At 41.2% G+C, this 15,903-nt stretch overlaps 1 protein-coding gene across 3 annotated transcripts in view; it reads right to left on the bottom strand.

Moving 5' to 3' along the window:
- The window catches only part of ppfia1 (PTPRF interacting protein alpha 1), a 100,427-nt gene that overhangs the window by 48,999 nt on the left and 35,525 nt on the right, over positions 1–15,903 (bottom strand). For all 3 annotated transcript variants that reach the window (XM_056279457.1, XM_056279456.1, XM_056279455.1), the window contains exon 4: positions 3,683–3,784. In XM_056279457.1, coding sequence (XP_056135432.1) covers positions 3,683–3,784 — 102 coding nt within the window. The remainder of the gene's footprint in view (positions 1–3,682; positions 3,785–15,903) is intronic.

A 15,903-nucleotide genomic window follows, 5' to 3' on the forward strand; every position in this document is an offset into this window, starting at 1 on the left:
GCTTCCTACCCTGTGCACCCCCCATCCCCCCACTACACATACACACACAGTTTTTACTCTTCTTTCCTTTGGATAATTCCTGTTCTCTAATGTTTTGATACCCGTTCTCATATGCTTTACAGAAATCAAAACAACAAAATACTTCAATCGATGTTTTTTTGATTGAAAAAAATAATCAAGCATTGATGGCAGAAAAAAACAGATGATGTATTGATAAGAACTCTGGCTGAAAATGATAAAGATATTTTATGATGAAGATATTTTATTGTCACTGTACATACATACAATGAAATTCATTCTCCGCATTTAACCCATCCTGTATACACACACAAGAAACAGTGGGCAGCTATGTACACTAGGAGTAGTGGGCAGCCACAGTGAAGCACCAGCGGACTAAATCCAGTTCTTTGTCCTCGCCTTGGTCAAGGGTGGAGGCAGGAGTATTAACCTTAACATGCATGTCTTTGATGGTGGGAGGAAACCAGAGCACCTGGAGGAAACACACGCAGGCACGGGGAGAACATGTAAACTCCACACAGAAAGGATCTGGGACGGCCTGGGGTTTGAACCCAGGGCAGCACTGGGCACCTGTGCTGCCCTGCTCTCCTGGGTGCCGTTAGGGCTGGGCAATTAACCGAAAATGTATCGAAACTGACATTAAGAACCTCTCACTGACTTAATCTTGCTCATGTCAGTTAATTTGGTTAACAATTTCCCTAATACGTGTGTTCATGAACTACTGTCCCTTTAAAAAAAATACTACGTCGTGTTCAGTCACGTGCCTTCGCCCCGTCCAAACTAACGTTAGTCTGAGTTCACTCAAGGCAAGCTGGCAGCATGGATGACACAAGCGCTAACACTGAGCCAACAAATAGACCTCAACCTGAGCAGCGTATACCTAAAAAGAATGCCGTGTCCGTCGTTTGGACACATTTTGGCTTCAGTGAAGACGACACTGAACAAAACGAAGTCAAATGTAAACACTGCGGAAAAACAATTTCAGCAACCAAAGGTAACACCACCAATTTGTTTAATCGCTTGGAACACAATCACATTACCGAATATGAAAAATACATGGCTCAAAAAAAGAGAGACCGACAAACGCCAAAGTGTTTCCACAAAGCAGCTGTCGCTAACACAAGCATTTACAAATGCCACACAATATGCAAAGGATTCAAGAAGATGGACAGAAATAACTGATGCCATTGCATATTACATCGCGAAGGATATAGCTGCCATAGCTACTGTGGAACATAGTGGGTTTATATATATATAGATATATATAAATTTATTTCTAGTTTTCCCCTTATCCCAACCGATTAACCCAATGGCATATGGCCGGAACTCTTGTCGAATAACTCCTCTGGCTCACGTTTCCACAGGAAGGAGATAGCCGTAGCACCAACTTCCTTCAAACTCGTGTCAGCTGCTCTCGCTATTTTACACGCTGAAGCCTCGCATGGATTGCATTACCTTCAGGCCTAGAAGGAGGAGTAGGGAGAATGTTTTCCGTTGCTTGGCTGCAGGGGCCCGGATGGGCCAGAGGGGTCGCTGGAGAACGACGAGTACCCGAACACTACATTACATTACATTACATTACAATCATTTAGCCGACTCTTTTATCCAAAGCGACTTACATTAAGTGCATTTCACGTAGGAAATCAGGAGAACTACTAGTCACCAGCGGTCATGAGTGCATCTAAACAAGCATCTAAGAGCAAAACCAGTGCTAAAGTAAAAGTGCAAGAATGAGATTTTTTTTTTAAAGAGTGAATACAATAAGTGCTAAGAACAAGTAACAGGGTAGTAGTTCTTGAAGAGGTGAGTTTTCAACCTGCGCCGAAAGATGGGCAGCGACTCCGCTGTCCTGACATCAGTGGGGAGTTCATTCCACCACTGTGGGGCCAGGACAGAAAAGACCCGTGACCGGGTTGATCGGCAGCAAGGGCCTCTGAGCGATGGGGCAACCAGGCGTCCTGAGACAGCAGAGCAAAGTGGTCGGGCGGGGGTGTAGGGCTTGACGGAACTGTTCCTTTCAATGCCTTGTAGGCTAGCACCAGAGTCTTAAACTGGATGCGAGCAGCTACTGGGAGCCAGTGTAGGGACACGAGAAGGGGAGTTGTGTGGGAGAACTTAGGGCGGTTGAACACCAGACGAGCTGCAGCTTTCTGAACAAGCTCCAGAGGTCTGATGGCTGATGCCGGGGCGCCAGAAAGGAGGGAGTTGCCGTAGTCCAGCCGGGAGATGACCAGAGCCTGGATGAGCCCCTGTGCCATCTCGTCAGTGAGGAATGGGCGAATCCTCCTGATGTTATAGAGGAGAAATCTGCAGGAGCGAGTAACCGATGCAACGTTTTCAGCAAACGAGTTGGTCATCCAGGATCACGCCCAGATTCCTCACAGTCCGAGCTGGCATCACCACGGTGTTGTCAATGGTGATGGCCAGGTCTTGGTGCGGGCAACCTTTCCTGGGAGGAACATCAGCTCTGTCTTGTCCAGATTGAGCTTCAGGTGGTGTGTCGCCATCCACTCCGAGATGTCAGTCAAGCACGCAGCAATGCGTGTCTCTACTTGTGTGTCAGAGGGAGGAAAGGACAAGATCAGCTGGGTGTCATCGGCATAACACCGGTCTACACCCACTATCCCTCGGGTAAGGGTGGCCTAATGAATGCTTTACCCCGTGGACGCTCTGGCCGTGACTGGTTACGGCGAATCTGGGATATGAACCTCCCAGCCACATGACGACATAGTGGGTTTAAACATGTCGTTAAAACCCTCGACAAAAGATACGCTGTGCCATCGCAAAAATATTTTTCCCAAACAGCGGTGCCCAACATGTACAAAACATGTCGTGAGAAGGTAGCTGCTGAACTAAAATCTGTTCGGTACTTTGCAGCCACATCTGATCTCTGTTCAGGTAGAACAATGGAGCCATACTTGCGCCTTACGTTGCACCACACTGACGATGAATGGAACCTGCGATTCAACTGATTTTGATTTCAACTGTTTAAAATATTCAATAACTAACGATAAATAGTTCATCTGTGTGTGTTTCCTTAAATTATTTAAAAATCACAAACATAAGATATGCTTCATTAGAAAAAAAATATCCCAGCAGTTCAGCATATTTACAGCACAGACCGTGTCAGAGAACTATGAGGGCAGTGTAAAAAAAAAGCGTATAAAATAAATAATCATTTATTAATCGTAATCGAGGTAAATGTTTGAAATAATTGTGATATTGATTTGAAATCATATTGCCCAGCCCTAGGTGCTGTTACCTCTCTTTTCTTTTTTTATACTGTCAACTGCAAATGTAATGCAATGCAATCAACTGTACTGCCAGAAATATACTGATCAAATCTACAAGGGGGGCCCACAATTCATACAGTGTTTTCAATTACAGGGTAGCGTCTGAATAGTTCTTTCAGTTTGATTTCCTTAGAATCTTCTGCATCATTGCAGACTCCAAGAGTATGGGAGCAGAACTGTGTACATTTAAAACTTCCAAAATTGTACATCAGAAATAAATGACTTAATTATTGGTTCGCCTACACAAAGTAATGCTGGCAAGTGTGGAATGGCCAGAGCTTAGAAAATTACTCTGATAAGACTGTTGTGCTGTCAAATACACCTGCTTAAAATCTATAGTGTGTGTGTGTGTGTGTGTGCGTTTCACTGACCCGTGTATTGTTCCTCTCAGCCTTCAGCTCAGCAATCTCCTCCTCCTTCTCCAGTAGCTGCTCCCGACAAATGTTCACCTCCTTGGTCAGTGCAGCAAACTCCTAAAGCACAAAGGGACAAATACAATGACATCAGTGCTGCTCCTTTGAGACTCCTGCTTTGAGGTTTCTCTCAGTTCTTTAGTTGAAGAGAAGATAATGACTTTAACTAGTTTTTTTTACCTCTTTACACATTTTCATCTTTCCTTTTTATGAGTTGTCTAAATTTAATACAATGTCAGGGGAATCTGTTAATAGTAGGAGTTATGCTTAAGGCTTTAGTATTTGTAAAAGTTATAACTTGGCAAGCTCAAGGGTAAAGAAAAAATGAACTACAAAATTAATGATTTAAAAAAAACAATCAAGACATAGTTGCCTTTCAGCTACTCTAAATAACCCAAATGACTTTTCATATTTTCTTTATTAAAAAAGGGAAGAAGGGAAAAGGAAAATAAAACAAACAAAAAGATCATTTGTAGTCTTTGTAAAGGAAAAGGCGACAGTGAAAGGAGAGCCTACAAGTTTGCAGTGCATGTCATATTACAACATGACACGCACATCTCTCTAACACTCACACACACGCGCACACACACACACGCCCATGCTTTCAAGGATTAAATGCATAAAAGGTACTAAAGAATGTACCATCCTGATTTTTGGCGCTGTGGGACAACCCCCCTGAGCTGCAAGGCCTCCTTCATATATCTCTAAAAGGGGGAGGAGGGAAGGAGGGAGCGGGAAGAGGAAAGAGCTGTTGGAACTGATCGTCCTTTTCAGTCACTGCCACAAATATTCTCTCTTCCCTTCACCAAGGCCTCTGGGTTCCTTCAGTGACTGGCACTGACTGTGCTTCTGCTGAAGGAGTAAAGGGTAGCTTGTAATTGGCTGGGCCCAAAGTCTCTGGTTCCCCTCTAGCCAATGAGAGAGGAGACAGGGCAGACCCAGAGGTAATTACAGAGCGAACAACTTCCTACATTCCAGGGGCAGAGGCTAAGGTTGAATCTTAAGAGTAGCCTAAAGGGTTTCCTTTTCACCCCCACCCTCTCCCACTGACCCTTTTCCTTCCAGTTGGCTTTCCTCACTTCACCCTTCACAATTTAAATTCATGCTTACTGAAATCTAGGGCAGAATGTAGAGGTAGTCATAGGTCTTTGTTCAAACTGCAAGCAAATCGGATTTGTTTCTCAAATCAGATTTTTACGACAGACTGTCTGAACTGTTATTTGTGAATGATCACATCGGATTTGTGTGTCCACACATGACCAACCTATCTGCATGGGTTGCTGTGGTAACAACGCAGGCATGAGTAACTACGTATGCTGGTGACAGCGTGGTTTACCAACACGGAAGCATGAGATGGAGATCCATCATCTCGCCCTCCAAACTATTGCACTGTCAAATTGCAGTGCAGAATCCTCCATTGCACCAGACTAACTCAGTGACAAAGGAGGCTGGCATAAATTGCAATGTTCTGTGCTGCAGTCATGGCGGGCACTCTGGATTTGACATCATCGTCATGTGTCGTGTTGCGAGTGACTAAAAAGACATTTTGAAATCTGATTTGGGCAGCCAGAGCATCTGGACTGAGACGCATCTGTAGAAATCTGATTGGAATTACATTTCAAACCAGCTTCAAATGTGGTTTAGGTCTGATTTGCAAAAATCGCATTTCATGTATTTATTGCTGTCCAGACCTTCTAAAATCTATCTGGATATGCCAAAAAAAATAGATTTGGACTGGCAGTCCAAACAAGGCTAAAAAGTCAAAAAGGTCTACAGTGTGTAAACTTAACATTAAAGTATTACTTTCAATGTTGAAACCTTGTGTGAATGAATTATTTTAGTCTTTAATACTTAAGCCATGGGAAAATCCCAATTCACTGGATTCACCTGCTGATTACTAAGTAAGCCTTCCAATCAAAACTAAACTCAGCAACAAAATTATTTCCAATATTTACACAAGCCCACAAAAATTATCCTTGCAATATTGGGACCACTGCATTGCTAAAAGGATGCATACTGTACTTGGTGGGTGAGCAAGGAGCCAACAAGGCTGTAAGATGATAAAAAAAAAAAAAACGCATTCCAGGAATTTTCGGGGTTCCTCTTTTAGTCAGTGAAATTCAGTTCAAACAGAATAATTGTTTCAAAGACCAAGGTTACTATCCTCCATATTAATCATTAAATTGGATGAATCTATGATTTTTTCAACTAAAATAAAAACACAAGTGGTATTATTTTACAATATAACAACATATTAAGAGTTCTTTTTGCATCATGAATAATTTCTTTAAGATGTCCTAACTGTATTTTACAAAAAATAATAAATAAATTTCTAAAATGGAAGATGGGGGTGGCAGTCAGTAAAATTAGTGGAAAGTGCATGGTTGCATGAGTATTATGCAGGATGTTGTGTGGAACAAAAAAAAGGGAAGCAAGACTATATGCCAAACCAAATGGGTGGGTGGAGAGGGAGAGAGAGCGAGAGAGAAATGAGAATATCAGGTGTAACATGAGAATTATGGTTACACGTCGAGGTGGCCATGGGGTCTCCCCTTTATAGGTGTCTATGGCATACAATTTGATTTATACTACCACACAGACAGCTCGTACACTGTTCTAGCACCATCACAAACTAGATGTCAGTGTTGTGCATGCTGCACCAGAGCATGCAAACCAATCAGGCACTGAACTAAGTAAATAATTGTGTTTACATTCTTTCATATTCACAAGTAAAGGCAATGAAGAGAATATTTGCAATAGAAATGGCTTTGCAAGATGAGCAAAATTAATTTTGTTGGCACTATTGGGAGGAAGAAAATTACATGGAAGATGAGACTGTCTGTGAGACCACTGAACATGATGAGGCATGAGGATGGGGAATTTATTGTTGTTGTTTGCCAAATGCAAGAGATGGATGAACTGCTAGGTACTGTCACTGGAAACATGAAGCAGGTTAAGCAGTCAGAGCAAACCAATGCTGCTCTTGTGTCCACGTAGCCCCCCCATAACCTTGACATGTGGATACATTTTTAGGAGGTGAACATAGGGTACGCCAGATCCCCCTGGACAGCTACGGAGATCACGTCATAGCGTACACCAGTACCCTTTGGGCATCTCAACAGAAATCAGACCTAGCAAGCTCTTATCACTGCCTGCCAACTCTACAACACAGCCAAAAACAGTCAATGAGGACAAGCAGGAGGGCCACCACCCTATTAAGAGTGAATGTATTGAAAAGGCAATTACATAGTAGCCCTGACAGTGAAGCGTGTTAATGTCCAGCAACAAGGCAGGTTAATGCAAAATAAACTACTAAAAGAGATTATTATTATTACAGGTCAAAATGTCCAATCATCTCTACTGCAAACAGAGAGGTGAGAAAAATGGCAGAACAGATGTCTGTTACTAAAGATTGTCTGAGATCATTTGGTTTAGTCTAGAAAGGGGTTGGGGAATGGGAGTGTTGCGGTTGAGCTTCTGATCTGAATCTGTGTTTTCATTGTTTTACACCTGCGTAGAGCAGTAAAACAATATTATGTTCTAAGTATGAAATAAACACACGTTAATAATTTATCAGTACAGATTGAATACATTAGATAAGCCAGTATAGATGCATGTGAGCCATGAGGGCCTGATCTCATCTCTCCCTGTAGCAGGGTAAATTGGTGTCAGTGAGGCTCAGTGAGGGGAGATGAGTGGCATGCTGGTTAGAAATGGACAAGGCTGCTGTAAGCCATGGGGCAGTGGGAGGATTAGGGGGGGGGGCATGGATATGTGTGCCAACTTCTTAAAGGAACAGCACTGCAAAACACGGAGCACTCCATGCAAAAGCACCTGAGGGATAACCAAGAGTTCACATAATCAATGTGCATTATACTGCACTGTTGGGAAAAATGGCAAATTACAAGAGGAGGATCTGACCGTCATAACATTAGGAACTTTCAGTGTTGATGATTCAAGGTTAAAATGCAGTTTAGTGACCATCAAGATTTGGAAATGGGGGGGGGGGGCTGACCCCGCTGACCCCAGTTGCTTGAACCAATCTTTAGTTAAGCTCTTTCTAGCACTCTGTTCAATTGATACCACAAGAATTGCATTCATCAATATTCATCAATCAATTCATTCAATTCATCAATCAATTGCACATCAATGGCTTTGATGCGTAATTTATTTGAAGATGCCTCTTTTGATTTCAGTTTCCATTCAATCTAGCATCAAGTATGGGTTGTCAGACTGTAAATCAAGTCAATATGACCGTGCTCATGGAGAAATCTTAACTATATAGACAAGTCATAATCAACTACGAGATTTTTATTTACCTTATGATATCTTGTCTGTTCCTGACCAGCAGATAACCATTTGTACCCAATCACTACTAAATACTTGATCACACACTTGTGGCTTTTTTGGCTAGACGAGACCAGCCCTATAAACTCGAATGTCCCTGGGCGACCACGTTAGAGTGACTGAGTGATCATGTTTAGATTGGCTGAGAGAACAAGTTACGTGATTGGGCCGCTTAATCAGGTGACTAACAACATCACTGAAGTTACACAATTGGTCAGCTGACCAATGATGTCACTGGTAAACACAGAAGTGGGAGTTTCCCATTTTGCCCTTGCTCTTCAAAAATGAATCGACACAGCAGTTCCAGCCCATTCCACATTTATTGCATGCTAACAAACGGTATATTGCTGCTTGTAGGTACTACTGAAACGCAAAGAACAGAATATTTTGCTGCTCTTTCCACATCTGGTTACACAGTGTAACAGTCCAGCATAGAGCAGAGTAAGAGGGAAAACAACTCTCTATGCGCCAAGAGACATGAGGGAGAGCGCACAGTTTAAGAACCTCAAATAACAGTCACTCTGACAAAACACTTAATACAGGGTGAGTCTTAGAAAAACGAGAGACATCCGCAGTTAGAAACAGATGAAAGGCGGTGTGTACAGATAATAGTTATCATTACAATTAAATTAGGTTCTCTTTAAAATCAAACATCCCAAGACGTGAGTGGAAAGTATTGATCTTGTAATTGAAGCCTATAGCTTTTTTTTTTAACTCCAATGTAGCTTAAATAATGTCATGTGATATGTGATATGCTACTTCAGTACACTTTAACAACAAATATTACTGGGACCGCTACAGAAAATTGCATATGAACACTTCATATTCAGGAATTCATATTATAGATACTACCACTGACTATCCCTGTAACAAACTGGCCACACTTTTGAACAATGACCACACATAGTCTTATTGTTTGATTTGAACTATTGCTGATATGGGAGTTAAAGGTTATCTGATAGTCACGTTCACTTCTTTTTTTTCCCATTTTCTGCCTTTATTTGATAGCGATAGTCGAGAGAGAGAGACAGGAAAGGCAGGGGCGAGAGAGAGGGGGTGACATGCAGCAAAGGGCCCGGGCCAGATTCGAACCCAGGCTGCTGCAGTAAGGACTCGGCCTTATGTAAGTATGCGCTCTACCAGGTGAGCCACCGGGGTGCCCGTCACATTAATTTTAAGTGACTCTGGATAGAAGATTCGAGTGATGAAATATAAAGGGAAAAAATGTATCTGCTACAATGTTCTACTGACAAGGAATGGTAATCCACTGACCGGAAAACGGCAAGTCTTCAATATCAGCCAAGGACAGTCAACTACCTTCCTTTGGCTGGCAAATTTTTTATTTACAACTAAAAGCATCACTGTGTTGATGTATAGATAAGTTTTGCCAAAAGTAGAGCTTACAAGCATGGTGTTTCGGTGTGCCACGACATTACAGTCACTATGGGTCCTTTTTCAGCTTAACACGTCTTCACAACAACGTACCATATTACGAATTGAGATCAGAGCCAATAGGCTTCACTCCTACATAATGACTTAAGCCATTCTTAAAAGCTTGTGGTGTGTGCTGAAATCTGACACCGCAGCAGAGGACATCTGTTCTAGAGGAGGACTCACTGTTAAAAACTAATTAGATGCCACAATGGCTCCTATTCAGACCTGCTTGGCCTGATGGCCAAATATACAAACCTGAGTGAGCTTGACTTCTTGAATTGTAAGTCCTATTACTACTGATTCTCTTAAACTCCATGGATGTAAAGAAACCCCATCTGGTTTGATGGGGATTGTTGTAGCTCTTAATTTCAAAATGGTGAAACTGAGACAAAGAGAAACTAAAGGATCAAACTGACTGGCTTATGCCAAAATATCCATAGTTAATTATGTAGGGAAAACAGCTTCAATAGTTTAGTGGCAAGGCTTTAAGAGTATCCTGTGTATCAAAAGGTCTACACCATCCCTAGGTGAACATCCTTTGCGGCTCCTCTGAGCTGAAGGCAGATGATTTACAGAGAGACTGGGACATACAAAACCTCCCTCTAGTCAAATCACACATAAACAAAATTATGAAACCCCAGGAGTGTCTGTTGATTATATACAGTATGAATTTATGCTTATTTGAAAGATTCCTAGTTGGTGGAGTCCAATACAAAAAGGCAGATGATGGTGTCCAACTCACTCACACTTAAAGATGTAAGGATTAGGGGCTGCACGATATATTGTTTCAGCATCGTCATTGCGATGCGCGCATGCGCAATAGTTACATCGCAGGATGTGTGATGTGAAGTAAGGTAAATTAACTCAAACACCTCGTGATACAACTTCTTGCCGCTAGATACAAAAGGAAAACTTGCACGGTTCTGATATAACAATTTACTCAGATTTAATGCTCGGAACATCGTCATTTCTTGCTCTGTTTGGACAAATTACACATCAACGTGTTCGTCTTTTTTCAGCTAGTGATGTGCGGATTGCAGTTGCATCCGCAGCACCATGGTTAATCCGCAGATCGGGTGGGCCGAATCATAAAAATTAACATTCTGATTAATAGCGGAGTTGCTGGAGGGTAAAATAATACATAATTAATGAGGAAAATATTAATTACATTTTCAAAAATGTGAACACACTGCATCAACCCAAGGGGATGGGACACAGTATAACGCCTGTTCTGCGCAAAGGTTTATGGGGGCGGGAAATTTTTATGATTTATGTTAACTTTTTATGTATTCAAATATTTGGTTCATGTTGGGATGTGTAGTTTGTTTTGGAGTTTTACTCAGACTAAATAGAAGACCGTTTACTGACTGACTGTAGGACTGTGACTTAGACTAACGTTGCCTGTTGTGACCTGGGGGGGGGGTAGTTATTGTGGATGTTGATTCTGTCAAATGCTAAATGTTATAAATAAAAGCCACTCCTGTTCGTCATGTGGTGTATGGGATGCAGATTTGGCATTAAAAAGGAAGCTCGGAGGCGCCCGGTGGCTCACCTGGTACAGCGTGTACCACATTAAGGCTGAATCCTTGCTGCAGCAGCCTGGGTTCGAATCCAGCTCAGGCCCTTTGCTGCATGTAATCCCCTCTCTCTCCCCTGCCTATCCCGTCTCTCTCGACTATCACTATCTAATAGAAGGTGGAAAATGGCCCCCAAAAAAAAGTAAGCTCGTCTCTGGTCATCAATTCATTCATGACGTAGCTCACCACAATATTATAAGCTTCATTTTTCGTCAGGCACAAATTAGCAGACAAGACTTGGAGACAAAAAAAGAACTGAGAGAAAATTAAAAGAATAAAAAAAAAAGGGCAGAAAAGTTCCATGTGGGACGTGTAAAGTGCTAGGTATGTCATATGCAACAGCTGCAGATTGCTGCGCATATATATATATATATATATATATATATATATATATATTTGACAGCCACAAAACTGGTACCTCAAACATGGTGTAATATGTTACCATATCATCCCGATTACATATATCCCACTGAGAAATTATGATAATGTGTGATTGGATGTGGATCTCTACCCTACAAAATCACCCCAATCATTCTAGAACAATTAATTATATACAAATAGAGCTATTCAAGTCATCTGGTGAAAATTCCTCGATTTTTTCATATCGTAATATATATCGCTGAGAAAAAAATATCGCAATGTGAGTTTTTTTTTCCAATATCGTGCAGCCCTAATAAGGACACTTGCATAGACTGGCAGGCACTGCAAAATAACATCACAAGAAAATGTATAATGCACAAAAATCCTTAAAAAGTTAATTCAGAAAGGCAATGTTCACTGCAGACCACTTTCAAAGAGACATTGCTAGTGCAGGACTGGTGAGCACTTGGATAGCGCTGTGTGAAAAGCAGGTGCCGAGTGCTGGAAAGAGAACTCTTGGTAGCCATTTAAAGCAATAAAGGGAGTTATACAACAAAGGGGGGGGATCCTCTTTTCTATAATCAGAATATCTATTGTCAAATAAACAGTTTTCTTTTATCATCATACATATATTATGTCTGTCCTGTGAAAAATTTAGCTTCTTCACCGTCACCCCTTTTAGCAAAAGTTGAATTGTTTGAACTTTGGAAAGAGGTCGATTACTCGTGGTGCTGGGCTCTGAAGAGAGACCAGGTCCCTGCAAAACCAACAGTCATTGCTCAAACTGGAATGAAAAAAGGTCCATATATGTCCCAATGTGGCCAATCAAGTTTGTTATATAGGCAGTGTTGTGAGGAATCGTATGTAGTTAGGTCAGCTGCATCAAGAGTTTGCGATGTATAATAAAACTATGGTATGCTCAGGTGGCCCAGTGGCAATAACCTGAGAGGGTTTGGTCATTTGGAGAGAGTTGATAAGGCCAACCAGCAGACAGAGGTGGAGGGCATGGTGTACACTTCCTGGCCTGTTGTCTGCACTGGCCTTTTTGCTACCCTTTAAAGGCGCCTAATTTAACTCACATCTGGTGTGAGCCAACCAAGCCCTCCACCACCACAACACTACAGCTTGGAACAAGTCTGCCTTTGTCTCACTGTTTTACCATCTTACTTTCTCTGAACCAGGCATGGCCTTTGTGCTACTGACCCTTTGAAATATAAATAGCCCCACTAGAATTTACTCACTCTAACCAGTCAAAATTGTTATTATGAGCTTACTGTTCTGCAGTTAAATTTGATCATGTAGGTCTATGCTACAGCTGTGCTCTTTACAATATTATAAATTTAAATATAATTGATCTCAGCTCTAATGGTACAGTAAAGATTGGATACAATTTTTACGCCAGTCACAAAAACAAAAACAAAAAAAAAGAAAAAACATTTTGGAGTCAACAGTGACAATTTCTCCCAACTATATTGAAAAGACACTAATGAATCACCCCAACTGGTATGAAGAGTCACTTATTTTAAACATTTCTTGCACAATATATTGAAAAAACAATCATCCACAACATTGCAATCAGAGTGCTGGGAAAACTTGACATATGGAGACACCAACATGTAAAGCTCAACTGTTAATTCCAGGTTCCAGGACAAAAAGGAGTGCCTGAATTTACTGCCCTCATATATATTTCAGAGATGGGCCATTTCTCTACCTGTTAAGAGCATCAGTATTAGGCTTTCCCCCATGCTGTCCTGAACCCTTACAGTGACAAATCGCCCCTATCGTAAGCCACTCAAATTAAGGAGCTTTATCAGTCCGCGCACACACACACACACACACACACACACACACACACACACACACACACACACACACACACACACACACACACACACACACACACGTGTTCATCGGACAAAGATGCAACTTGTAAAGCTTGCAGACCACAAATTTCAGATAAAATAAATAACAATTAAACTTGAAATAATGCTATATCTAAAGTTAATTTATATTGTTTTAAATGTTATGAGGTCATATTCAATAACTGGGCACTGAACAATACACTGAACAGAACTGGAGATGGTAACATTTAAATGCAGAGTTCAAGAGCCGAAATTGTACTAAACCACTTTCAAACATACACTACCATTCAAAAGTTTGGGATCACCCAAACAATTTTGTGTTTTCCATGAAAAGTCACACTTATTCACCACCATATGTTGTGAAATGAATAGAAAATAGAGTCAAGACATTGACAAGGTTAGAAATAATGATTTGTATTTGAAATAAGATTTTTTTTACATCAAACTTTGCTTTCGTCAAAGAATCCTCCATTTGCAGCAATTACAGCATTGCAGACCTTTGGCATTCTAGCTGTTAATTTGTTGAGGTAATCTGGAGAAATTGCACCCCACACTTCCAGAAGCAGCTCCCACAAGTTGGATTGGTTGGATGGGCACTTCTTTGAGCAGATTGAGTTTCTGGAGCATCACATTTGTGGGGTCAATTAAACGCTCAAAATGGCCAGAAAAAGAGAACTTTCATCTTAAACTCGACAGTCTATTCTTGTTCTTAGAAATGAAGGCTATTCCATGCGAGAAATTGCTAAGAAATTGAAGATTTCCTACACCGGTGTGTACTACTCCCTTCAGAGGACAGCACAAACAGGCTCTAACCAGAGTAGAAAAAGAAGTGGGAGGCCGCGTTGCACAACTGAGCAAGAAGATAAGTACATTAGAGTCTCTAGTTTGAGAAACAGACGCCTCACAGGTCCCCAACTGGCATCTTCATTAAATAGTACCTGTTAGAGCCTGTTTGTGCTGTCCTCTGGAGGGAGTAGTACACACCGGTGTAGGAAATCTTCAATTTCTTAGCAATTTCTCGCATGGAATAGCCTTCATTTCTAAGAACAAGAATAGACTGTCGAGTTTCAGATGAAAGTTCTCTTTTTCTGGCCATTTTGAGCGTTTAATTGACCCCACAAATGTGATGCTCCAGAAACTCAATCTGCTCAAAGAAGTGCCCATCCAACCAATCCAACTTGTGGGAGCTGCTTCTGGAAGTGTGGGGTGCAATTTCTCCAGATTACCTCAACAAATTAACAGCTAGAATGCCAAAGGTCTGCAATGCTGTAATTGCTGCAAATGGAGGATTCTTTGACGAAAGCAAAGTTTGATGTAAAAAAAATCTTATTTCAAATACAAATCATTATTTCTAACCTTGTCAATGTCTTGACTCTATTTTCTATTCATTTCACAACATATGGTGGTGAATAAGTGTGACTTTTCATGGAAAACACAAAATTGTTTGGGTGATCCCAAACTTTTGAACGGTAGTGTACATTATATAACTGCCGCAATGATTTTCCCGGCACAACTGACTTTTGCTAGCTTCTGTACAAGTGACTTACAGCGTTTGCTCATACTATCACTATTCAGAAACATAGAAACATTTCAATAAATGTTTCAAAGTCTTGAGTTGGCAAATTGCAGAGTAAACTTTTACAGAAATATCAACTCCAGCTTGTGTTCACATGTGAGCCTGACAAGTAAAATTACCCTATGATTTACATATCAACCTGCATGTGTGGATGGTATTATATCCTAAAAAACAGGGCTGTTTGGAGGATTGCCACTTAAAGGTCCACTAGGCGATTTCCCAAAGCATTTTCCATTTTGAGAAGGCCACACCAATATTAACCCTCATTTTCTGCCAGCCGAAGTAGGGCTGTACGATACTGGAAAAAGCTCCCATTGTGATATTTTTTTTCTCCGATATATATTGCGATATGAAAAAATACAGGAATTTTCATCAGATGACTTGAATAGCCCTATTTGGAAAGAATTAATCATTCTAGAATAATTGGGGCGATTTTTTTTAATTGTGAAGTGAGTGGTGCCTTTTATCTTCTTTTTTTTTTTGCCATTCATATGGGCAGAGGAGGATATGGAGCCAGAAAGACAACGCAGCACGACAGCCGAGAATAGTGATGTGCGGATCGGCTTTAACGTCATCCGAATCCGCATGTATGCATAACGGCGTGTTCAGGTGGGAAACCATCCCCCACTCGTCCTGCACCCTCCTGCCTCTCATGTGAAAGACAAACAGACTGTCCAGAGTTGCGGAAGCAATATGTCATGCAGTGAAGTAACCATGGGAACGGGTGTCGCTTCCCATGTTAAAAGCACAGAAATCATCCACCAGCCACCCACACAAACAAATTATTTATTCCGATTTAGAGACTAGCACCCAATCACACATTACCATTACTGCTCAGTGGAATGTATGTAAGCGTGATGATATGGTAACATATTACACCATGTTTGAGGTACCAGTTTTGTGGCCATCAAACTCATATGATAGGCAAATGACATACTCAGCACTTGACTCATCATGGTTAAGTATTGCACTACTCCGCTCCCACATGGGGCTTTTCTGCCCTTCCTTATCTTGTTTTTAATT

The sequence above is a fragment of the Lampris incognitus genome, chromosome 4, assembly GCF_029633865.1.
Source record: "Lampris incognitus isolate fLamInc1 chromosome 4, fLamInc1.hap2, whole genome shotgun sequence".
Lineage (NCBI taxonomy): Eukaryota > Metazoa > Chordata > Actinopteri > Lampriformes > Lampridae > Lampris > Lampris incognitus.